The sequence below is a fragment of the Diceros bicornis genome, chromosome 4, assembly GCF_020826845.1.
Source record: "Diceros bicornis minor isolate mBicDic1 chromosome 4, mDicBic1.mat.cur, whole genome shotgun sequence".
In the NCBI taxonomy this organism is placed as follows: Eukaryota; Metazoa; Chordata; class Mammalia; order Perissodactyla; family Rhinocerotidae; genus Diceros; species Diceros bicornis.
This window is the reverse complement of record NC_080743.1, coordinates 15,155,164-15,182,304: the sequence shown is the minus strand read 5'-3', so window position 1 is coordinate 15,182,304 and position 27,141 is coordinate 15,155,164. Positions and strand designations below refer to the sequence as shown.

Here is a 27,141-nt window from a genome sequence, read left to right as displayed (position 1 = left end):
AATTTATATCTGAAGGGCATTAAGTTTACTTGAAAAATAAAACTGAAAGAAAAAAATCACTTTTTTTCTCTTGGCTATTTTCTAAAAAATACGTAACCATACTAATACACTTGAGCAAATGATTCCAAAAATATAAAAGAAGAAAATCATACATTTCATAAAAACCATAGACAATATCCATCTTACCAATATCATTGCCAAGAGAATTAGGATCAGATGCTCCCAGGGTAGCTTCAAACTCCTCTTGGAGACGGTATGCTCTTTGCAGCAGAGCTTCAAGTTTATGGATAAATTCAGTACTAATAATATCCTACAAGGAGAGAAAAAGTATACACAGAAATATTAGATTCTGATGTTAAAATTCTAAACATTTTCTACTTTTAAATGAAAGGCAGAGAAAGTGAGGGATATAAAAAACAACTGTTGGGTGGTGAGAGTGCTGTGACAGAAGTCAGGAGGCCTGGGTTCTAGCTGTGCCTTTGGCAAAATCATCCTAGTTCTCAGGGATTCCATTTCTTTATCTGTAAAATTAATGAGTTGGACTAGATCAAGGGCTCTCAAAGTAAGGTCGTTGGAGCAGCAGCATGAATATCATCTGGGAACTTGTTAGAAATGCAAATTCTCAGGACCTACCCTAGCCCCACTGAATTAGAAACTCTGGGGGTGGGGTCCCCAAATCTGTGTTTTAACAAGCCTTTCAGAGATTCTGATGATGCTCAAGTTTGAGTATCTCTAGCCTAGATGACCAATAAGTACCAGTCCAACTGTAACTCTGTGTGATTTTTATGAATATAATGGCACTTAATTAAACCCAAAGCACAAAACAGACTTCTAAAAATTCCTTTAGAAATCATACCTACTTAATTCTATATATTCTTGGAAAACCAGGAAACTTGATGATGAATTGCAAATTTGGGATTTAACAATTAACTGAATAGAAAAAGCCCAATAAGAAATACCCCCCACATAATCTCAAGGGAGAAAACAAAACGGTTCTATTAGATGCCACAGAAAGCAAGTACACTGATTCAATTCTTCCAATATTATGAAGACCACTCTCAGATAAATCACCCTTACATCTACACTTTCTTCAGCAATGGCATCTCCTGCACCCAATTTAATGGAACCACAGGCTTCATCTTCAGCCTGTCTATTTCGAAAGGTTAGAGCTTGTTCCCATCGACGCAACGCCTCTTCAAACAATTCCATACCTAAAAATTCAGAACAGAACAATTGTAAATAAGAAAAACCAATGCCAAAATAAAATCATTTTGAGTCTGAAGTGTTTTTCATACAGTTATCATCAATGGCATAGTCTGACTGTAATTTTGGCACTAAAGAATAATTTTATGCTCACATCATTTCAGAGTAGAATCTTAATTTCCCAATATATTCTAGGCCTATAAGTTCTAATCAACCAAAAAGAGAGAAATGACCAATATATTTTCATTATTTTAAAAATGCAACTCAAATGTACGTGGTGCTTGGAATTTTTGTAGAACAATATCATGAATTCATCAAAGGCCAACAATCATGGCTAATTTTTATAGTCACACAACTATCTTTCAAAACATCCCCCTAAATTAAAGAGAAAACTAATAAATAGAAGAAACTAGTTGATAAGAAGCTATGAGGTTTAGGTGTCAGGCTGGTGGCGCCAGCGGTTAAGTGCGCGCGCTCTGCTGCGGTGGCCCAGGGTTCGCCGGTTCGGATCCCAGGCACGCACTGACGCACCGCTTGTTAAGCCATGCTGTGGCGGCGTCCCATATAAAGTGGAGGAAGATGGGCACGGATGTTAGCCCAGGGCCAGTCTTCCTCAGCAAAAAAAAAAGAGGAGGATTGGCATTGGATGTTAGCTCAGGGCTGGTCCTCCTCACAAAAAAAAAAAAAAAAAAGAAGCTATGAGGTTTATAAAGATTCTCAGAAGGAGACAGTAAAGCTGAGATGAAAGATAATAGCATAGAAGTCTCAAATAAAGTCTTTTCTATGTTTTTTTCCACCAAATGGTATCTAAAACCACTATAATAACTTGTTGATTAACATAGATAAATTGCTAGGCCAGAGCTAAAAATCTACAAGACTACTGGAAGAATCCATAAAGGGTTACAATCCAAGTAGGAATTTCATATCCCTGCTGATAGAAAGCTTTTGCGTGAAAATAGGTGAATATATGTCTCTTTTTCTCCAAATTAAAAAAAAAAAAAGGATAACCAAAATAATTACGCACGTCAAAGAAAACCAAAATATTTCAAAACTTCAATTTTTCTAGACATATAAAAGGAAAAGATCTTTAAAAGCTGCTTAAGGATCTGGACAAGGTATTCTCAAGATGTTCTTAAGCTATAGTAAAGAATACCTCTCCCCTAAAATCATTTCTTCAATTATCTGGAGAACCTACAACTCTAAACAAATACAATGTTCTTTAAATGCAATTTAGGACTTTCCTTCTTGTTTAATTTTCTATAGCAAAGGATTGCTGCCTAGATCTAACTTCTAAAAAATGTATGCATTTAAAGGTCAATTATATCACTATCTACTCTCCTTTCTCCAAGCTATACAATTCTAATTCCATCATCCTTTTCTCACTCCATCCACTCTCCATGCACCTGATTATCTTGGCTAAACATAAGGAAGAATTATCTACTAGCAGAGTTGTCCAAAGACAAAAGTTGCCTCTCAGGAACTACTGTGTCTCACATGACTGCAGAACATGGCCCAAATTATCACATATCATCAGTTCTGTAACAGGAATTCAAACATGTCACTACTCTTTTTTTTTATGTCATCCATCTTGTAAAGGAACTGAAACAACTGGAGGGTGATCAGGTAATCCACAAGGCTCCTACCAATCCTACCTCTGTAACACTGAGTCTCCCTGCAGCTTCTCTAGTTTCACTCGATTTCTCTTCAGTTCTAACTCTCAGTATTCCAACAGAAGCTGTGAGTGTAGATTTACTACCCATAGTTAGAATAATCTAGAAGCATAATGAGCTTAATTCTCTGGATATCTTTGGAAAAGGTGGCAAAAGAACGACTTCACATCTTTCCCCACGGGCAGGAGTACCTATTGGGATACCACTGGAGATGATATACTCTTTACCACTCTAGAGTGTGGGAGTGCATTCAGAGACACACAGTCCTTCTGCCAAGTCATCATCCCCTTTACTGCTCATTGACTAGGGCTACATCAAGATTTTTTGGTTTTGTTTTTTAATTATTATGCATTTCCAATAAAAGGAATATAGCCTGAAACAGAATAGAGAAGAATAGGAAAAAGCATTTGAAAAAGTATTTGATTCAGTGTTAAATTCTTTGGTTCTCTTTCTGGGCTCCAGTGAGACTTTCCAGATATGCTCGTGGTCAAGCCAAGAGGAATACTGAGATGTAAAACATAGGCCTTCTTTCTACTTAACATCTTTTCTGGATAAGAAGAATACAAATGACAGCTAGATAAAATAGATTAAGTAGATTCTTTATATAAGATTCATTATATAAGAGTCAACAGATTAGGTTAGGTGAGTGTAATAAACTGAATAATGGCCACCCAAAGATATCAGGCCCTAGTCTCTGGAACTTGGAAATGCCACCTTACATTTACAGGTGTGATTAAATTAAGGATCTCAACATGGGGAGATTATCCTAGATTATCTGATGGGCCCTAAATCCAATCACAACCATCCTTAGAGAGGCAGAGGGAGATTTGATATACACAGAGGAGAAGCTGATATGAAGAGGAAGGCAGAGATTGGAGTCATCCAGAAGCCACCAGAAGCTGGAAAAGGCAAGGAATGGATTCTCCTCTAAGCCTCCAGAGGGAGCATGGCGCTAATGACACCTTGATTTCAGCCCAGTGATAATGATTTCAGACTTCTGGCTTTCAGAACTCTGAGAGAATAAATTTCTGTTGTTTAAAGCCACCAAGTTTGTGATAATTCGTTACAGCACCTCAGGAAACTAATACAATAGGTTATGTTAAATAGACTAGCTTCAACAGACAGTAAGAACATTTTTAAATTACTGTTGCTTCCCTTAGAACAATTCATCATTCTTTATTTTCACATCAAATATGAGTACAATATCTTAAAACTTTATTATGTTACTCCTACCCATCAAGTATAAATTCTCAGGAGTGGTAACAGGAATATTAACAAGTTTAATATCATCTTCATCTGCTTTGTCCCAGGAATTAGAATTGCCACAAGCACAGCTATGACAAGAATTGACACTCTGGACCTAAAAGTAAGATTGACAGAAGTTACTTCAAAATATCTTTTGTGATAGTATTTTGTGATCTGTCATACTTACAAATTATTTATATAAATCTTATTCCTGGTAAAACAAAACATGTAATTTCTACCTGAAGAAAAAAATCTGATCATATTTAATCAAACTTGGGAGTCGTAAGACCCTAAGTATTCTGAGCCTTTGTTCAAAAATACACAAGTAGAATAATATTTTGAACATAAATCAGTTATTTCCATTAAAAAATCAAGCAGTTATTTTTATAGTGTTGTTATTAAGTATTTACTTATAAATTTTATCCACAACTACTTTTATTTAACTAGCTTATTTTCCTTTTAAAATTTATTACAATGCTGATTCTCTGCTAAATGATAACTAAAATTGAAAAGCCTCTATCATCTTCCCTTCTCTAGCAAGATCCACCAAGCCCATTATTTCAGTCACCTCTGTGCAGACGTCTCCCAAGTCTCTAACTCCAGTTCCTTCTCTTTTGGGAAATCTAAGCCCACACTTCCATTTGCCTGAAGAAAACAGGCGCAACCAGTTTTCTTAGGGTTCTGTCCATACTAAGAGGATCTATAATTGCATGACATTTGAACCAATAGATAACAATGGATATATAAACAACCTTACAAGAAAAATGACAAAATTTTTTCTTTACTTACGGAGGTCAAACTCTGTGCAGAACCTGAGTGTTTACTGAAAAGTCCTCCATTAGCATAGTTACAAGACTGAGGGCCTTTCTCTTTGGCAGAACTTAAAGATAATGTCAAATTCTGTCTACTACTGGAACAACTTGAACCTATCAAACAAACATATTAAAAGTATCAATAACTCCAATGATAAATTTCAGGTAAAATTTCAGTTTATATTATATTTATTCAGGAAACTGATTTTAAAATACATTTCATTCAATTGTGGGAATTATTAAATGTACACCATTATTAAAATCTACATCTCTATAAAATGTTTTTAACACGGCTAAAATCTGCTTCTGAAATGAAGATTAAAACATTCATCTAATTAATCAGGGCAATATTTGAATGGCCTACTGTAATCAGTATAAAAATACTTGCAACTATGAACCTTCAAATTATAAATTTAACAAAATATAAGCACTTCCTTTCCTGAATCACCTCTAAACTTATCCATATCGCATTACACTGTAATTAGTTTTGGATACGTCTGTCTCCCCTAACCATCTTTCCATTCATCTCAGACAGATGTTGTATCTTAGTTTATCTTAATACAGCAGTTAAGACACTCCTCGATTCAAATTCTGGCACTTACTAGTTATATGAACTTGAGTAAGTCACTTAACTTTCCCATATCTCAATTTTCTTATGTATAAAATGGGAACAATAACATAGGATTATAGTTCTAATTCATAGAATTGCTATAAAGATTAAATAACACAGTGAATATACAGCATGTAGCACTGCACCTGAGATCTAATAAAATCTCAGTAAGTTAAAGCCATCATTATTGTTGTAATGTTCACTGTACTTGGCACAAAATTGTCATTCATTATTTGCTGGACTAACAAATCACAAAAGCATAGGATACATTAAATAATAAATTTAAAAATAATAAAGAATTAAAAAAGTAAGAAATCCAGTATACTCAAGAAATTATTTTTTTTTTATTTTGGTGAGGAAGATTAACTCTGAGCTAACATCTGTTGCCAATCCTCTTTTTGCTGAGGAAGATTGGCCCTGGGCTAACATCCGTGCCCATCTTCCTCCACTTTATATGTGGGATGCCTCCCACAGCATGGCTTCATAAGTGGTATGTAGGTCCGTGCCTGAGATCTGAACCTGCGAACCCTGCGCCATGGAAGTGGAGCATGAGAACCCAACCACTATGCCACCAAGGCGGCCCCAAAAAATTATTTTTATTGATACAATTTGGCAAAACGTACTATATCTCTAACAAAAACTATAGATCTTTTAAAGGCCAGCAATTCTACTTCTAGAACTTTATATACCAAGAAAATAATCAGACAAGCATATGCAAAGCAAGAAAAACATCCTAAAGGGAATAATAGGGAACTGGTTAAATAAATTAGGGTACATTTGTACACTAAATTTAACACTAAGTATGCATTAAAAATGACAGCATAGAGGCATCTTTACTGACCTGGAAAGACATTCTTACATATTGTTAAATATTTTAAAAGCAGGTTACAAAAGGTATGATCAGAATTTTACTTAACATATATAAATAATTTACTTGTATATAATGTAAAATTTTATGCCTCAACAGGATCTTTAAATGCAAATATAAATATTATCAGTAGTTATTTCTGGGTAGCAGAATTTCAAGTGACTTAATTTTTTTCTCTTTGCTTATCTGTATTTTCTAATCTCTCTAAAATTAATCTGTATTACTTATGAGTTAAATATTAAGGAAGGAAATTTTGGAGACTAAAATACATAAAATCACTGCACTTTAGTTACGATTGACATACAAAATTTCCTTTGTGGACCTAATTCCTCCATTTCTACACACCTTTGTCTGATGCTGCTCTTTTAGTGTATTCAAGTATGAGGTGCTCTGGTTCCCATGGTAATACTTTTCCTTTCTTCTTTCCACGTCTTCTTTTAAAGTGATGGGCCAGAAAAATTACAGATACAGCACTCACTGCAGTTACCACAAACAACTTTTTAGCTACCGGTGAAAATTTGATCTGGAAAAGATGTAGTTAGATTGAAAAAATGTCTTTTCTTTGTTCACTTAAAAGAAAGACATAAGAACTAAAACTATTCTTAAACTGACCTAGTTCTAAATACTACCAAGATAATATTTCACTCTTCCAATGATGGTTAGCCCAATTTGAATTAAAAAGAAAAAGTAGTAATTTATTACCCAATGCTCTGAAGTTCTCAGGTAAACAATACTACCCAAAAAGTCAACGGGAGCACAAAATAATTCAACCCCATTAATATCTGTTGAACAACTAACGATTAATTCATGCAACTGAATCTTCTGTCTGAATCCTAACAAGGTTTACAGGAATGACTAATCAGACTTTTAAAATGAACCAATTTTTTTAACTATCTAGAATTTTGGGCAAACATAAATTAACTCAATTTCTAAGTACCTTCTGAATAAGCCCTTTTATTCGTGAATTAACCAACAAATATTTATTCAGCATCTTACAATGTACCAGGACTGTGCTATGAAAATTAAAATTAAAATCTTCTTGTAATTCTATTCAATAAGCATATATTCAATGCCCTCCATTGATCAGGAAGCACCAGGTATACAGAGGATACAGATCTTGCTTCCCTCAAGCAGTGTGGTAATAGTAGAGACCAAGTCACAAATAATGGCAGTATAGTGTGATAAATACAATAATATAAGCATGTACTAAGTACTAACATCAGAGCAAGAGGTAATTAACTTTCTCTTGGGTGACAGACACTATCACCCAAAATACAGAAAAGCTCTAAAATAAAGCTACAGGCTTAGGGATGCAGAGAGCTAGAAAGGGTGTCACTTTCAATCTCAGAACAAAAAGCTGACGAATGAGAGGTTCTCAATTTGTCCTGAACCCATCAGAATGCTTAGGCAGGAGGATCATCAACTGGCTCCGAAACTAAGAAAACAGGGGTATTTGCAGGAAGAGATGAGACATGAATACTGGCATAGGGGACAAAACACAGTAGGATATCAGTAAGAAGAGTTTAGCTGGGGTGGCTGGTAAACTGGTGGAGACTGAGTGTATATTGGTGAGAAAGGGGTACACAGGCCCCCCCTGGGGAGGGGGTTCCTGCTAATGTAGGGGTAATCCACAGTTTTTGCAGATTTTATCTTCACAAATTCCACCAGGCACTCACAGAAAAAGACTGCAAGAGTCCTAAGAATGTCTCCCTAACGGTACTGAACTGGGGTAGCGATACAGCAGTTTCTGTGGACAGGCATGAACTGCATCAGTACCTTCCTCCTCTGTCCCCACAAAGGAACAAAGGCCTTAAACTGTGGGATGTAGCTTTAACTTCACAGAGAAATTTACACCATTAAACGCTTATATTAAGAAAAGAAGAAAGGTATCAAATCCATAATCTGAGATTTCACCTTAAGAAACTAGAAAAAAAGGAGCAAAACCAATCCAAAGCAAGCAGAAGATAGGAAATAATAAAGACTAAAGAGAAATCAACGAAATGGAAAACAAAATCAATAAAATCAAGAGCTGGTTTAAAAAAAAAATCAATAAAACTGACAAACCTCTAGCCAGTCTAATCAAAAAAAAAAAAAAAAAGAGAGAGAGAGAGAAAAGACACATACTACCAAGATAAGAAATGAAAGAGGGGTCATCACTATAGACCTCGCAGATATGAAAAGGATAAAAAAACTCTATGCCCATAAATTAAACAACTTAAATGAAATGGACCAATTCCTTGAAAGACAGAAACTATCAAAACTCACTCAGGAAGAAATAGCTATGTAAAGAAATTGAACATGTAGTTAAAACCTTCTAACAGAGAAAACTATAAGCCAAATTCTACCAAATATTTAAGGAAGAAACACCAGTTCCATACAAAGAAGGAATACTTCTCGATCATTTTATAAAGCCAGCATTACTATTAATATCAAAAGCAGACAAAGACATTAACAAAAAAACCCCTACAGATTAATATCTTTCATTGATAGATGCAGAAATCCTTCACAAAATCTTAACAAATAGAATCCAGCAATATATAAAAAGAATAATATATATGACCAAGTTGTGTGTATCCTAGGAATGCAAATCAGGTTCAACATTCAAAAATGAACCAAAACAAACTAAAGAAGAAAAGCCATAATATAATCTCAATAGATTCAAAAAGAACATTTGAAAATATTCAACATCCACTTATAGATTAAAAAAAAAAAAAACTCTCAGCAAATTAGGAACAGGTGTACTGGGTTAAATAATATCCTCCCCAAAATTCATGTCCACCTTGAACATCAGAATGTGACCTTATTTGGAAATAAGGTCTTTACCAATGTAATTAAGGTAAGAATCAAGATGAGAGCATACTGGATTAGGGGGACCCCGAATCCAATGGGAGAAGTCTTTATAAGAGACAGAAAAGGACGCACAGAGACACAAAGGAGAAGACCATGTGAAGAGGGAGACAGAGATGAAAGTTAGGCTGCCACAGCCACGGAATGCCTGGAGCCACCACAAACTGGAAGAGGTAAGGAAAGACTCTCCTCTAGAACCTTCTGAAGCAGTGTGGCTCTGCTGCATCTTAATTTCAGCCTCCATAACCGTAAAAGAATAAATTTCTGTCGTTTTGAGCCACCAAGTTTGTGGTAATATGTTATGGCAACTCCAGGAAACTCATGCAAAGGGGAAATTCCTTAGTCTGATAAAGGGCATCTATAAAAAACATACAGTTAATATCATACTTAATGGTGAAAGACTAAATCTTTCCCCATACAGTCAGTCACAAGGCAAAACTGTCTTTTTACCAACATCATATTAGAAGTACTAGCCAGTGCAAAAAAGAACAAAAGGAATAGATATTGGAAAGGAAGAAGTAAAACTGCCTCTATTTGCAGTTGACATGATTGTCTACATAGGAAATCCCAAAGAATCTACCAAAAAAAACCCCTACATCTAGTAGGTAAATAGCTACAAAGTCAATGATAGCAATAAGCAACTGGAATTTGAAATTTAAAAAGCAACACTATTTATAATAGCATCAAGAAAACCTTTACTTAGAGATAAATCTAACAAAACCTGTGCTAGTTAACAACAAAACACTGATGAAAGAAATCAACAAAGATAAAAGGAGAGATACATCATGTTTGTGGATTGTAAAAGGTCATTTCTCTCCAACTTGATCTACAGAAACAACATAATCCTAACCAAAATCTCACCAAAATTTTTTGTAGATATTGATAGCTTGTTCTAAAAAAATTTAAGGAACGGCAAAGGAACTTAGAGTAGCCAAAATAACTTTGAAAAAGAACAAAGTTGGAGAACTCATACTAGCCAATTTCAAGACAACTATAAAGCTACAATAATTAAAACAGTGTGGTCTTGGTGAAAGAATAGACATACAGATTAACACAACGGAACAGAGAGTTCAGAAATAAACCTGCACAAACACAGTCAACCTATTTTTGTCAATATAGTCAACCTATTTTTGTCAAAGGTAAAAAGGAAATTCAAGGAAAAATTTCTAGAAGAAAATATGGGAGAAAATCTACAAAACCTCATAATCACCAAAAAAACAGGAATAATCTGGATATCCTTCAACAGATGAATGGATAAACAAACTGTGGTACATCCATACAATGGAACACTACTCAGCAATCAAAAGGGACAAACTGGGGCCAGCCTGGTGGCATAGCGGTTAAGTTTGTGCACTCCACCTGGGTGGCCTGGGGTTCACCAGTGCACTGCTTATCAAGCCATGCTGTGGTGGCATCCATATAAAGTAGAGGAAGATAGGCACGGATGTTAGCCCAGGGCCAGTCTTCCTCAGCAAAAAGAGGAAGACTGGCAACAGATGTTAGCTCAGGGCTAATCTTCCTCATAAAAAAAAAAAAGGAGGACAAACTATTCAGACACACAACAATGTGAATGAATGTGAAATGCATTATGCTAAGTGAAAGAAGCCAATTCCAAAAGAGTATATACTGTATAATTCCATATATATGACATTCTGGTAAAGGCAAAATTACAGGGACAGAAAATAGATCAATTGTAGCCAGGGGTTACGGGATAAGGAGGTGACTACAAAGGGGCAGCATAAGAGAATTTTGGCAGTGATGGAACCATTCTGTTTGGTACTGTGGTGATGGATTCATGACTCTATACATTTGTCAAAACCCACAGAACTGTGCACAATGAAGTGCAAATTGCGTTATATGTAAATTTTAAAAAATCAACCAGGATGTGGGGGAAACCCAAAATGGATTGCAGAGTGTGACAAAAAATTCAGACTGTTAGAAATGAAGGACATAAGCACCCTTAAGAGGATGGGAAAGAAAGGGGCTGACCTACGTAACAGTGTTTGGACAGGAGACTGTAGGGCTAAAGACAAAAGAATGATACACAAACACTGTAATCTAGCTGGTAAATTTGTTTCTCAAAGGGCTATTGGGGTAGCAATTCTGAAGCTACTTTACGCATATACTAGATCTTGTAGTAAGTAAATACACTGTGGATAGTATATTATAGATAATGAGAGGCAGGGGTCTCAGTGATGGAGAAAGAAGTTACACATGAGCAAAGCAGGAATGATACAATGAAACCTGATGGACGTCAGAAGAATCAATATGAACCCATGTTTTGTTTTTTCTTTTTAATATATATATGGATAGACAGATTCGGAAATACAGTTGTGTGTGAATACATAGACTAGTACGCATTGACACATTTCCTAGCTCTGTCTCCTAAGAGTGCCTAGAAACAGCGACATCTCAGTAGCAATGCACATACCTCGCACCCAGATCTTAGTTTCTAAATGCCAGAGACTAAAGAGAACTAAATATGGAGACTAAAGAGAGCCAAGGCTCCCTGGAGAAGTGAGTGATTCCAGGACTGGGGAAAAAAGAGGGCATGTCAGACATGTGAAAAGGGCACAGAAGCCAACTTGAAAGAGCTTCCAACAGCCAAAAAGGGAACAATTTGAGCAACAAAATAAATAACAATAGTATTGGATTACCCAAAGAATAAAATAAATGTCCAAAATGATATAAATAATTGAACAAATAAATAAAAGGGGGAGAAGGGACAACTCTTTCTTACAGAACAATTCTAAACAATAAGTGTAGAAGGAATGAGGGAAATAGAAAATCACCAATAAATGCCAGAGTAATAACTGCTGAAGACAAGATTTGCTACTAAGTGCTAAAATTAATGGACAAAAGTTTGAGGAGAAACAAGATATTTACATAGTCTCAAAGTATCTGCCTCCAAACTTATTTACAAAGAGGAAAAACTTTAAGCAAGCAATCAAAGTTAACATCACCAATAACAAGACACATATACATCATGTATCCCTGATATAATGCAGTGTGGTGGTATCTTGTCAAAAATGTGTAACCTCAATCTAATCCTGAGAATAGATCAGATGAATTCAACTGAGGGACATTCTATAAAATATCTAATCTGTACTCTTGAGAAAAGTGTCAAGTCATGAAAGCCAAGAAAAGACTGAAGGAACTGTCACAGACTGAAGACTAAGGAGACTTGACAAATGCAACGTGGTATCCTGGACTAGATCCTGAAGGACATAAGGGGAAAAAAACCACTGAAATCTAAATAATTAAATAAAGTCTATAATGCAGTTAAGAATACTATGCCAATGCTAATTTCTTAGTTTTAGTGATTGTACTAGAGTTATGATAGATGTATATATTAAGGAAAACTAGGTGAAGAGTATACGGGAATTCTACATACAATTTTTACAACTCTTGATAAAATTCTTTCAAAAAAAATTAGATAAATCTCTGACACACTCTATTAACAGGCTACAGACGAGGAGAAAATATTTGCAAACCACCTATCTGACAAAGAACTCATATCTAGAATACATAAAGAACTCTCAAAATTCAACAGTAAAAAAACAAATCATCCAATTAGAAAACAGGCAAAGGACATGAAGAGGCATTTCATTTCATAGAAAATGATATACAGATCACACACACACACACACACACACAAAAAGACGTGCAACATCATCAGCCAATAGAGAAGTGTAAATGAAGTCTAAAGTGACATACTACTACAATATTGGAAAAGCTAAAAAAATTGTTTTAAGTGACAATATCAAATGTTGGTGAGGATATGGAGATGATCTCTCATACATAGCCGGTGGGAATTTAAAATGGGACAGCCACTCTGAAAAATAATTTGGCAATTTCCTTAAAAAGTAAACATCCATGGGCTGGCCCGGTGACGTAGTGGTTAAGTTCCCATGCTCCGCTTCAGTGGCCCGGGGTTCACAGGTTCGGATCCTGGGCACGGACCTACGTGCAGCTCATCAAGCCATGCTGTGGTGGTGACCCACATACAAAATAGAGGAAGATGGCCACGGATGTTAGCTCAGGGCCAATCTTCCTCACCAAAAAAAAAAAAAAAAAAAAACTAAACTAAACTAAACATCCACTTACCTTATGACCCAGCAGTCTCATTCCTGCGCCATTATCCCAGAAAAATGAAAACTTGTGTCCACACACAAACTTGTACACAAATGTTCATGGCAGCTTTATTTATAATAACCAAAAACTGGAAACAACCAAAATGTCCCTCAAAAAGTGAATAGTTAACAAACTGTGGTACATCCATACATATCACTGAATACTACAATAAATTATTGGGCCTCTCTGTACTATTTTTGCAACTTCTTGTGAATCTATAATTACTTAAAAATAAAGTTTTTAGAAAATAAAGCTGTATCAACACAGCTGCTAATCCAATTAATTCAAACTAATGAACTTTTGGAAGAATTTTATGACTGGATTGTTTTCCTTCCCATGACTATTAAATTTAAACTGAACTGACCCACAGTGCACAGTTTGTTGTCTTTAAATATGATTTTATACTAAAGAGTTCCTTGCAGAAGTGGCTGATTCCAGGTAGGGGGCATGAAAAGTATGAGATGAGCCTATAACATCTTCTCATACCAGACAGCAAGGAAGCTATCAACAGGGCTGTGTCTAAAGCACTAAGGAACCAACTTGAATAGGCTTTCACTGGCCAAAAATGAGTTAATTTGAGCATAAATAAGGATAAATAAAGGTAATGATTTAAAACATCAAATATGACTAAATCCATGAGATCAAGATGATTTTTTTAAAACCTTCCTTGATCAGCTCTGAAAAATGCTAGGGAACAATCTCATTATTTTAAAATCTGGTCAATAAAAAGGAAAGAAGCAATTATTCTGCCTTTTCTATGCAAACTGCATCAGGGTAACCAAACAGTTAATGATGAAAAGTTTCCCTTTATAGAGAGATTCTAGCTAATAAATTAATAAGGAAATACAGAATGATGTCACCATTTTGCAACCTCTTGAATTAGCACATCCAATAATAATCATCAAAGACTACTAACATCACAAAAAGAGAGCCAGACAGACATTATGTACTTCTTATGATTTAGCTTTGCCAAAAAACAAACTGAATCTGATTGATAGTCTAACCTATAAAGTCATAGAAAATACAGTGGAGAGAGAATATAATGAGGATTATCCTGTCACAACAAAGAACCTGGTTTCTTTCACAACAAAGAATGTGGTTTCTTCCACAGAAGGTAAAAGCAAAGCTAAAAACAAAACAAAACAAAACAAAGATAGAGGGGGAGGCTACAGGTTAAGAGAGACCTAAGACTTGAAAGACACCTAAGAAATTTAAAAGATATCTCGATTCCAACAAACAAAACCAAAATGAAAAATATTCATAGGAAAATAAGAGAAATGTAAGCACTAACTGGATACTGATAATATTAAGGAATTAGTATTGTTCGGAGGGATATAATGTTATTGTGGTGGTTGTATTTTAAGAAATGAGATCTAAAATGAAATATTTATGGATGAAATAATATGATGTATTGGATTTGCCTCAAAAGAATCCAGTGTGGGGAGGGAGAGGGTAGAAAAACAGAGGAAATAAGACTGCCCACGCGCTGATAACTGTTGTCGCTGGGTGTCAGGTACACAGGGGCTCATTACACTATCCTATATTGTATATGCTTAAAATTTTCTGTAATAAAACTATTTTTAAAAATGAAAAATTGAATTAACATAAACTTTCCAATTATAATGTAATAAAATAAAAACACTTATTCATTACTATTTAAAAACACATTATCAGGACCGGCCCCGTGGCTTAGTGGTTAAGTGCGCGCGCTCCGCTGCTGGTGGCCCGGGTTCGGATCCCGGGCGCGCACCGACGCACTGCTTCTCCAGCCATGCTGAGGCCGCGTCCCACATACAGCAACTAGAAGGCTGTGCAACTATGACATACAACTATCTACTGGGGCTTTGGGGGAAAAGAATAAATAAATAAATAAAAACACTATCAACTATGTAGAAAAATTCTATGATACTTACACAAAGCTACTAGAATAAGTGAGTTTAATAAAGTTGTAAGATATAAGATCAATATACAAAAACCTGTATTTTCATATACTAGTAAGAAATAAACAGAAATTGAAATTTTTAAAATACCATTTACAATAGCATCATAAAATATGAAATATGGAATAAATATGACAAAAGATGTGAAAGACACGTACCCTGAAAACTAGCAAACACTGTTGAGGGAAAAGAAAGAAAACCTAAACATATAGAGAGATGTAACACATTTATGGGTTGAAAGACTCAATAAAGATGTCAGTTGTTCCCAAACTGATCCATAGATTCAATGCAATCCCAGTGACAATCCTAGGAAGCTCTTTTGAGGGGGAGTAGAAACTGATAGCTGATTCTAAAATCCATATGGAAATGAAAAGGATCTAGAATAATCAAAACAATTTTGAAAAAGAAAAACAAAGAAGACTAACACTACCTGATTTCAAGACTTATTTTAAAGCTACAATAAAAAAGACAGTGTCATATTGACATAAAGAGAGACAAACAGATCAATGGAACAGAAGAGAATACAGAAATAGACCCACACATATACCGATGACTGATTTTTGGCAAAGGTGCAAAGGCAATTCAGTGGAGAAAGGATAGTCTTTCCAACAACTGGTGCTGGAAAAAGCTGGTTATCAATATGCAATAAAATGGAAATTCAATCTATACTTCACTCCATATATAATAATTAATTCATGGATCATAGACCTAAACATAAAACCTAAAATTATAAAAGTTCTAGAAAAAAGCATAGGAAAAAAATCTTTGTGGTCTTTGTGAGGCAAATATGTCTTTGAGATGACACCAAAAGCCTGATCCATTAAAAAAAAAACAAGTTGACAAATTAGACTCCAGAATTAAAAACTTCTGCTCTTGGGGCCGCGCGGTGGTGCAAGCGGTTAAGTGTGCGCACTCCGCTGTGGCGGCCCGGGGTTCCCCAGTTCGGATCCTGGGCGCGCACCGACGCACCACTTGTCAAGCCATGCTGTGGCGGCGTCCCATATAAAGTAGAGAAAGATGGGCACGGATGTTAGCCCAGGGCCAGTTTTCCTCAGCAAAAAGAGGCAGATTGGCAGATGTTAGCTCAGGGTCAATCTTCCTCACAAAAAAAAAAAAAACTTCTGCTCTTTAAAAGACAATGTTAAGAGAATGAAAAGACAATCCACAGACTAGGAGAAAATAGTTGCAAATCACATATCTGATAAAAGAATTGTACGTAGGGCATGTAAAGAACTCTCAAAACTTAAGAAAACAAAAAGCCCAATTAAAAAATGGGCAAAAGCTTTGAACAGATATATCAACAAAGAAGATATACGGACGTTAAATAAGCACATGAAAGCATGTTTAACGTTACTGATCATAAGGGAAATGCAAATTAAAACCACAATGAAATTCCACTATACATCTATATTAGAATGACTAAAATTAAAAAGACTGGCCATATCAATGGTACAACCACTTCAGACCAAGTCTGGCATTTTCTTAAAAAATTAACCATATATCTACCTTATGATTCAGCCTTTCCACTTCTAAGTATTTACCCAAGAGAAATTAAAGCACATACAAAGACTTGTACAGAAATGTTCTTAGCAATTTCATTTATAATTAAAAAAAAAAAAAAACAGGAAACACAAATGTCAACAGGGGAATAGGTGAACAAACTGTGGTATATCTATACAATGGAATACTATTCAGCAATGAAAAAGAATTGAAACACACAACAACATGTATATATTTCAAAATAGTTAGGCTGAGTGAAAAAAGCCAGACAAAAGACATACATATTGTATAATTCCATTTATATTGTATGATACCACTTATATAAAATTTTAGAAAATTCTAACTAATCTATAGTCACAAAAATCAGATCAGTTTGCCTGAGGAAAAGTAGGGGCGGGAAGACGGACAGGAAGGTGCAAAGTGAGAGATTACAAAGGAGGATGAGAAACTTCTGAAGATCATGGATATGTTCATTACCCAATTACCCTATCATTGTGGCAAGGATTTCATGGGTATATACAAACATACATCAAAACTCAAATTGTATACTTTAAATATGTACAGTTTAATGTGTGTCAATTATACCTCAATAGAGCTGTTTTAAAAAAAATAACATCTTGGGCCAGCCCGGTGGCGCAAGAGGTTAAGTGCGCGTACTCTGCTGCAGCGGCCCGGGGTTCGCAGGTTCAGATCCCGGGTGCACAGCGACGCACCGCGTGTTAAGCCATGCTCTGGTGGCGTCCCATATAAAGTAGAGGAAGATGGGCACGGATGTTAGCGCAGGGCCAATCTTCCTCAAGAAAAAGGGGAGGATTGGCATCAGATGTTAGCTCAGGGCTAGTCCTCCTCACAAAAAATAAATAAATAAAAAAATAACATCTTGGTTCTACACATGAATCCAAAAGCATTGCTCATTTTCTGGTATACCAGAAATGATTTACTTCCACTTGCCATTAGCATTTGGCCTCGGTGACTGTGATCTAACAAAAAATTTAAAACTATTCTTATTCTACATTTCTTCCAAGTCCATTTAAATTCCTCCAAAACTATCATGAAAAATTGGAACATTCCAGTACTGCCTCAGATTTTTTCCTTCACGAACTATAAGGATTATTCTCTTCAGTAATGTCTCTATTACAGGCATTACCAAATTTTTATTTCTTTCCATTTCTCCATTTTTCCCTCTCCACTGCTCACAGCAACCAAATGAGATTTGGGGGAAAAAAACGCAACAGTTCCTTGAATTTGGATGCTAAAGATCCAATAATAAAATAAATTCTAAAAACGGCACTATTATTAAGAACACCTTACTTTCCTTTAAATTTTATAAAATGTCATGAACCTATTATCAAAAAAAAATTCTTCTTAGATTAAATGTAAAGATTAGTATTTACTGCATGAGTAAATGTAAGATAACAAAATTAATTCCTCCACTAAAGAAAATAATTTATTCACACAGGCCCAGTCACAGCTAAGTGACCACTTAGCTTAAATTGTCAGTTCTACTATACCCAAGGGCACTAAAGTTAGAAAACTATTAGGAGATATAAATAAAAAATTAAAACTACTCCGTCAGACATATAACGTGCTTTACTAATATGAATCCAAATATATTAATCAATTCACTTTTATTAAGATCCAAGTTCTGTTACATGTTATTATTTTTACATAAAAGACCCAATAAAGTTTACAGTCCTAATCTCATGAAAAAAGAAACCTTTTCCATGACAAAAATAAGGCAAATTTCCCAGGGAAAAATGTTTATCATAAGTAATCTAGAAAACACAAGGTTTTTTGTTTTTTCTTTTTTTTTTTTTGTGAGGAAGATCAGCCCTGAGCTAACATCCATGCGAATCCTCCTTCTTTTGCTGAGGAAGACTGGCCCTGGGCTAACATCTGTGCCCATCCTCCTCACTTTATATGGGACGCCACCACAGCACGGCCCGACAAGCGGTGAGTCGGTGCGCTCCCGGGATCCGAACCTGGGCCATCGGGTTTGGATCCTGGGCACGCACCCAAGCACTGCTTCTCCGGCCATGCTGAGGCCGCGTCCCACATACAGCAACTAGAAGGATGTGCAACTATGACATACAACTATCTACCGGGGCTTTGGGGGAAAAAAAGGAGGAGGATTGGCAATAGATGTTAGCTCAGAGCCGGTCTTCCTCAGCAAAAAGAGGAGGATTAGCACGGATGTTAGCTCAGGGCTAATCTTCCTCACAAAAAATAAAAATAAAATTAAAAAAAAAAAAAGAAAGTTGCAAAGATAAAGTTCCCATATCACTTAGGTTTTCTCTGAAATTAACATCTTATATAACCATAATACTCTTGTGAAAACTAAGTAATTAACGTTAGTACAATATTATTAACTAAACTAGACTTTATTCTGCTTTTACCAGTTTTTCCACTAATGTTCTTTTTCTATTCCAGAACCAATTCAGGATACTACACTGCATTTAGACAGATTTTTATTTTTAGGCGCTTAGTTAATTCTTAGTCTTTCTCTCTTTAGCATTCTGAATTTGGAGAATCAACTAAACTACTTACCACTTCTTGTTGTGGTTTCCAACTGAAAACAGAATCTGCTTGTATTAACATGATACATAGTAAAATAGCAGAGTAATCCTTAAGAAACCCACGGAAGCAAATGAAGAGACTTAAGTATTTGTTTAGAGTATGTATTCATTAAATGAAAGAAAAAATACTTGGAAAATATATTATTCCTTAGATAAATGACACAGTGAAATAAAATAGGAGTTAACATTTATTGGAGTACTCATTCATCTTTACTCTGTGCCAGACACTATGCTTTTCATCCTTTTTATAGATGATAAAAATTGGTTTTCAAGAGGTTAAGTAGCTTGCCAAAGATCACACAATTCCACAGTGGTGAAACATGAATCAAAATGCATCCCAGAAGATGGGTTTGAATCCATGCATGCTGTACATCATCTGTGGAAATTACGTTAGCCACACTGATGACATATCTCACTGTGCAATTAACTATATAACTGAACTGGATCTAACATGGATTGCCAATTTTTGGAGGCTGAACCAATGAACAAAAAATCTCATATATGTCTTTTTTTCATAAAGTCAATCCAATTCTAAGGCTACAGAACTGTCCAAACAAGAACTCCGAGCTTTTCCCTAGTCCCTTTTTGGTCCTTTGATGCTATTCAAACTATAGCCTGCTCTCTTAGTACAGGGGTCAACAAACTTTTTTGGTAAAGGCCGGGCAGTAAATATTTTAGGCTTTGGGGAACATATGGTCTTTATTGCAACCACTTAACTCTGCTGTTGTATGCAAAAGCAGTCACAGATAATACATTAACAAATGAGCTTGACTGTGTTCCAATAAACTTTACTTACTAAAACAGGTGGTGGCCTTGATTTGGCCCATAGCCTGCAGTTTGCTGACCCAGCTTAGTGCATTCCACAGCATGGAATGAGTTTTGGATACTAAGTACTATGACTGAGAGTAGAGGATGTATCCTTAAGTTTACCTGCAATGACTCTTTATATTATTTTTTTTTTAATTTTTTTTTTTTTTATAATTTTATTTATTTATTTTTCCCCCAAAGCCCCAGTAGATAGTTGTATGTCATACTTGCACATCCTTCTAGTTGCTGTATGTGGGACACGGCCTCAGCATGGCTGGAGAAGCGGTGCGTCAGTGCGCACCTGGGATCCGAACCCGGGCCGCCAGCAGCGGAGCGCACGCACCCAACCACTAAGCCACGGGGCCGGCCCTCTTTATATTATTTTTAAAAATATTCCACAGTACAAGTTGAACAATAGTTCTGGCCTCAGAAAATTATTCCTAGGATTGAAAAACTGGTGGTATAGTAGAATCAGCATGGGCAAAGGATACAAAAATAATTCATAAAAGAAGAAATATACAATGCTCATAAAGTTTTTAAAAAATAACACTCTGATTTCTAAACTGTGAAAAAACAGGCATTGTCAAATACTACTGGTGAGATTGTGGGTTGGTATGGCTAATCTGAAAAGCAATTTAGAAATGTAAAAAAAAAACCTTCAAAATATTCAGACTTAATACAAATTGCTCTTAAATCTATAAAAAGATACTCAACCTAACATATAAGAGAGAAATAAAAATTAAAAGTATGGTGGAATACCATTCTCACTTATCAGATTGGCAACAATCCCAAAATTGGGGAGTATAAAACAATACTATTTCTATGGAGGGCAATTTAACAATATCTATCAAAATTCAAATACATTTACTCTTTGACCCAGAAAGTTTAAAAATTTTCCTATACCTGTACCTGTATGAATTGAGGTATATCGAACATATTCACTATAGCATTGTTTGTAGTGGTACAAGACCAGAAATAACTCAAATGTCCATGTACAGAAACATTATGAAGCTGCAGGAATAAAAAAAGAAAAAGATCTAAAATCTTGCCATTTGTGGCATCTATCCGTTCAACACATTCTATTTCCAAAGCCGACTTAGCCAGTTTCTTAAATTCTAAAGAATTCCACACTAAAGTGATAAGATGGTTTTTATAGCAATGCATGTGAGATATTTTCCGGCACATGCAAATAAACATAATTGTTGCTTTTTAAAAAAAGAAAAATATCTACATATGTTAATATGGAAAGATCTCCAGGAAATATTTTAAGTACAAAAAAGCAAGAACATAGGTAGTACACTACCTTCTATAAAAGGAGAAAATAAGAACATATAATTGCTTTTGCTGATATTTGAATAAAGAAATTCTGAAAGATATTCAAGCAATCCAAATGGTTACCTGCAGGGAGTGGATGGGGACTGAGAGTAAAACATCTCCGTGTATGTATACGCGTTTGCATGTGTGTGTGGTTTTGATTTTTGAACCAAGTAAATGTATTAGCTATTCAAATAATAAATTTTAAGGAATAATATTACTTTAGGATCATTGTAAGGATTAAATGAGTTTGTAAATGTACCTGATATAAAATGTCTAGCACAGTGCTTTACACATAGTGGGTGTTGCTATGTCCTGTTGCAAGTTTTTTAAAATATCATCCAAATAGTATGATAACATAAACAAATAAAAGAATACCAAATACTTAGACTCAGTATTTTCATCTCTAGGAATTTACCTTAATAAAAATCTAAAAATTGGACCAAGATTGGGCTGGCCCCATGGCTTAGCGGTGAAGTGCGCACGCTCCGCTACCAGAAGCCTGGGTTCAGATCCCGGGTGCACACCAACGCACCGCTTCTCCAGCCATGCTGAGGCCGCATCCCACATACAGCAATTAGAAGAATGTGCAACTATGACATACAACTATCTACTGAGGCTTTGGGGAAAAAAAAAAGGAGAATTGGCAATAGATGTTAGCTCAGAGCCAGTCTTCCTCAGCAAAAAGAGGAGGATTAGCATGGATGTTAGCTCAGAGCTGATCTTCCTCACACACACACAAAAAAAATGGGCCAAGATTTATATATAAATAATGAACTATTCAAACAACACAAAAATAGAGAAATATTCAATAAACTATAGTACATCAATATTCATAAAGCATTTTTTTTTTAATTTTATTTATTTATTTATTTTTTCCCGAACCGAACCTGGGCCGCCAGCAGCGGAGCGCACACACTTAACCGCTAAGCCACGGGGCCGGCCCTCATAAAGCATTTCTAATGACAGAGAAAATGCTCAAAATATACAACTTTATCATCTTGAAAGGGAAGACACAGGGCACTGGGGGTGTGAAGTGGGGATTGGGGGACAGAGATATAAGCAGAAATAAAAGACCTAAAGTATAGCAAATAAGCTTTTATAAGGGATTGTTGGCAATTTTTATTTTCTCTTTAATTCTTTTCCATATTTTTCAAATTTTCTTTTAAGCATGTAATCCTGAAAAAGGAAAAGAAACAAAAAGAGAGAAAACAAGTTTCAGGATCAAAGAGGTGCACGTTCAAATCCCATAATATATGCAATTTTAGACAAGTTAATTCAGCTCTTGAAGCCTCCAGATGTGTAAAATGGAGATGATATCCAAATCCCAGGGTTATTTTGAGAATTAGAGACATTATATGTATAAAGGACCTAAATAATGTCTTAAACATAGTGAACACTAAGTAGTAATTACTGTTATTCTCATACGTCTTATCTGTGCAACACTCTTTTCTAGATATGTAAAATTACACTATATTTAATCAATCTAAGATACTATTTATTTTAAGATATAAGCAGGTTTTAGAAATGTTGAAATGTGAAAAATGCTTCTCGGATTTGATGAAATCCAGCATAAGTTTAGTGAACTAAATGCTACGTTCCATACATATCTTTTTATTTAGTACAATGGAGTGCAAATTGCATTAGAAGCAAATATTAAAAATAAAAGGACTGTTCCCATAGAAAATATACAAATGGATAATAAGTACACGAAAAGATGCTCAACAGCACTAATGACTCGGGAAACGCAAATCAAAACCACAATGAGATACCAATTCACACCCATTAGGGTAGCTACTATTGAAAAAATAGAAAATAAGTGTTGGCGAAGATGTGGAGAAATTGGAACCCTTGTGCACTGCTAGTAGAAATAAAAAATGGTGCAGCCACTATGGAAACCAGTATGACAGTTTCTGAAAAAATTAAAAATAGAATTACCATATGACCCAGCAATTTCACTTCTAGGTATATACCTAAAGGAACTGAAAGCAGGAACTCGAATAGATATTTGTACAGCCGTGATCATAGAAGCACTATATTCATAATAGCCAAAAGGCAGAAGCAACCCAAGTCTCCAGTGATGGACGAATGGATGAACAAAATGTGGTATACACATACAATCGAATGTTATTCAACCTGGAAAAAGAAGGAAATTCTGACACATGCTACAAAATGGATGAACCTCGAGGACATTATGCTAAGTCAAAAAAAGCCAGTCACAAAAAGACATACTGTATAATTCCACTTATGAGGTACCCAGACTAGTCAAATTCATAGAGACAGAAAGTAGAATGGTGGTTGCCAGGGGCTAGTAGGAGGAAGAATGGAGAATTGCTGTTTAATGGCTGTAGAGCTTCAGTTTTGCAAGATGAAAACAGTTCTGGAAATTGGTTCCACAACGTGAATGTACCTAATGCTACTGAACTGCACATTTAAAAATGGTTAAAATGGTAAATTTTATGTTATGTATATTTTACCACAATAAAATTAAATTAAAGAATTGTAGGGCCGGCCCCGTGGCTTAGCGGTTAAGCGCGCGCGCTCCGCTGCTGGCGACCCGGGTTCAGATCCCGGGCGCGCACCGACCCATGCTTCTCCAGCCACGATGAGGCCGCGTCCCACATACAGCAACTAGAAGGCTGTGCAACTATGACATACAACTATCTACTGGGGCTTTGGGGGAAAAAAATCAAATAAATAAAGAATTGTAATAGTGAGGGGCTGGCCCCGTGACTTAGCGGTTAAGCGTGCACGCTCCGCTGCTGGCGGCCCGGGTTCGGATCCCGGCTCACCGACGCACTGCTTCTCTGGCCATGCTGAGGCCGCGTCCCACATACAGCAACTAGAAGGATGTGCAGCTGTGACATAGAACTATCTACTGGGGCTTTGGGGGGAAAAAAATAAATAAATAAAATTACAAAAAAAAAAAAGGGTTGTAATAGTGAGAACAGATAGACCTATTTGAATAACATAATTCACTGAAAATAACTGAAATGGACTGTGTAAATTCACTTAAGATAGGAAGTTTTTTGTGTCTGTGTGTGAGGAAGATTAGCCCTGAGCTAACATCCGATGCCAATCCTCCTCTTTTTGCTGAGAAAGATTGGCCCTAGGCTAAGATCCGTGCCCATCTTCCTCCACTTTATATGGGACGCTGCCACAGCAGTGCTTGACATGCAGTGCATCGGTGCGCACCCGGGATCCGAACCTGTGAACTCTGGGCCACAGAAGCGGAGTGAGCGCACTTAACTGCTACGCCACTGGGTCGGCCCCAGGAAGATTTTTTTAAAGCAATGCAATCTCCTTTAAGAATTATGTATATGATAGGGGGCCGGCCCAGTGGCATAGTGGTTAAGTTCATGCGCTCCACTTCGGCAGCCCAGGGTTTCCAGGTTCAGATCCCGGGCGCGAACCTACACACCACTTATCAAGCCATGCTGTGGCAGGTTTCCCACATATAAGGTAGAGGAAGATGGGCACAGATGTTAGCCCAGGGCCTATCTTCCTCAGCAAAAAGAGGAGGATTGGCAACAGATGGTAGCTCAGGGCTAATCTTCTTCACACACACACACACAAAAAAACCCACGAAATAAATATTAACCAAGTTTTTTTTTTGCTTGAGGAAGATTGTCCCTGAGCTAACATCTGTGCCAATCTTCCTCTACTTTGTATGTGGGATGCTGCCACAGCATGGCTTGATGAGCAATGTGTAGGTCCGCGCCCAGGATCTGAACCCATGAACTCCATGCCACCGAAGCAGAGCATGCAAACTTAACCACTACGCCACCAGGCCAGACCCCCAAGTAAGTTTTAAATTACTTTAACAAACATTGTGACTGAACCATTTAAAACCTCAATTGAAATTTAAATATTGTAAACAAAATATGTTTTCAGCAATAAACTTATTATTTAACTTCATGTTTGTTTCATTTTTTTTTACCTGTGAGAGAGAGTAGTACCAAGACAGAGGAAGATCAAACACTCTTAGCGCTGCTGTCTTCAAGGAAAACTGTGATTTGCTTACTGTTTCTTCTGACATGACTCCTCTTCTAGAAATCTTCATTAAAGGAAACATAAAAACATATCAGCCACAAAGATTTTTGGTTACTCTACCAAATGAAAGATACAAATTGAAAATTTAACTCTATCAGCTTATTTTTTCTTTTTTTGCAGTTAATTATTCATGATACTACACTTACCTGAAAATAACATTCTGAGCCAAGTTTATTTGTGCTAAAAGTTTATCAAAATCACCAAAGCAGCAAAAGAGAAAATTAGTTAGATTTAAACTTCAAATTCAGGTAGTAAATTTTCTTTAGAAAATTGCAAGTTCTATAGTCTCTCTTTTCTGGTTAAATAAACATTTCAACTTTTAGATAATAATTTAAAATCTATTTCTTCCCCCTTATTTCCTTCAAATAACAGCATCCTGAAAGGATTCTGATTGGAATTATGCCTTCCGGGGCTGGAAAGGAACCTCAGAGTTCACTGAACTTCAGAACTCATGGGTTTATTCTCTTACTGTCCCATTTTAAAGATCTTCAAAGAAACGCCACATACATGCTATGACATTCTGCTAGTGTTTTAATGCCTACTTTTATTGAAACCAAAGAAAGAAAAGTCAGATGTCTACAGAGGAGGCAGCTGTCACTCAGAGAGGCCCTTTAAAGGCAGCAGAACGTTGACAGAAACAATGGTTCAGGGTCTGGGTCAATCCTTTATAGAGCCAGAAACTCAATTTTATCAGTGTACCCAGATGGACACACACTAAACAAATTCACATAGTACTGATGTATAGTTTACAAATTTATTCATTTATTATTAAAAAAAATACACTATTTAGTGAAAGAACACTTATATATGCTATCAAAACATACCCCCTCTGAAACAAAAGATTGTAGGGAGCTGAATTAATAAGGAAAAAAGGCTGCCTGGTGAGCACAAAATTAACGAGTCCTGAGGAACATTTCATCCAGGCCAAGAGAAAGCCTGAGAACTGTCTCTGATGCACAAGAGAGTAGGCTTTCCAGTAACTAGAATGTTGATGCCTACCAAATTTAATATTCTTTTCCTTGGATAGTGCTGTAAACATTACCAAACAGAAAATAAAAATTACCAACAATCCCTCTATAAAAGTTTATTTGCTATACTTTAAGTCCCTCATTTCTGCATGTATCTCTCTGCTCCCTTCTTCTAACCTCCAGCAGACTACCTCCTTCTGTTAACACTCCTCTTTTTCTTCAGACAAGTATCAAAACCACTGATTAAGGAGTAGTTTCCTTTCAAATCAAACACAGTACTACTTCTTAGGGTGGGTTACTGCTACTGACACTTACCTTATTCCCTACTGGTGACACAAAGTGTAAACTTAATTCCCCCTCGCCCATATTCTAATTACAATTTTTAGGCTCAGTATAATTAGTTCTAATTGAAGTATTTTTATTCCAACCAACAAATTGTGATATAGACATATTATTGAGAAATACAAAGGAAACCATGAAGAAACAGTTAAACAAGTTAAAAATGGTCCTCTGGGGAATGAGACTTGGCATGTTGGGAGGTTGGGCAGTGACCTACTACTTTTCAAGTCTTTCTTTTTTTAAGTGACTACATGT

The 27,141-nt window shown here is 36.0% G+C and overlaps 1 protein-coding gene across 2 annotated transcripts in view; it reads right to left on the bottom strand.

The window, feature by feature from the left end:
* MIGA1 (mitoguardin 1) overlaps window positions 1-27,141 on the bottom strand; it is an 83,036-nt gene that overhangs the window by 53,551 nt on the left and 2,344 nt on the right. For both annotated transcript variants that reach the window (XM_058538357.1, XM_058538358.1), the window contains exons 2-7: window positions 25,467-25,583; window positions 6,754-6,931; window positions 4,908-5,044; window positions 4,107-4,233; window positions 1,078-1,211; window positions 187-310 (exon numbers count right to left, since the gene is read on the bottom strand). In XM_058538357.1, coding sequence (XP_058394340.1) covers window positions 187-310; window positions 1,078-1,211; window positions 4,107-4,233; window positions 4,908-5,044; window positions 6,754-6,931; window positions 25,467-25,565 — 799 coding nt within the window. In that variant the 5' untranslated portion in view covers window positions 25,566-25,583. The remainder of the gene's footprint in view (window positions 1-186; window positions 311-1,077; window positions 1,212-4,106; window positions 4,234-4,907; window positions 5,045-6,753; window positions 6,932-25,466; window positions 25,584-27,141) is intronic.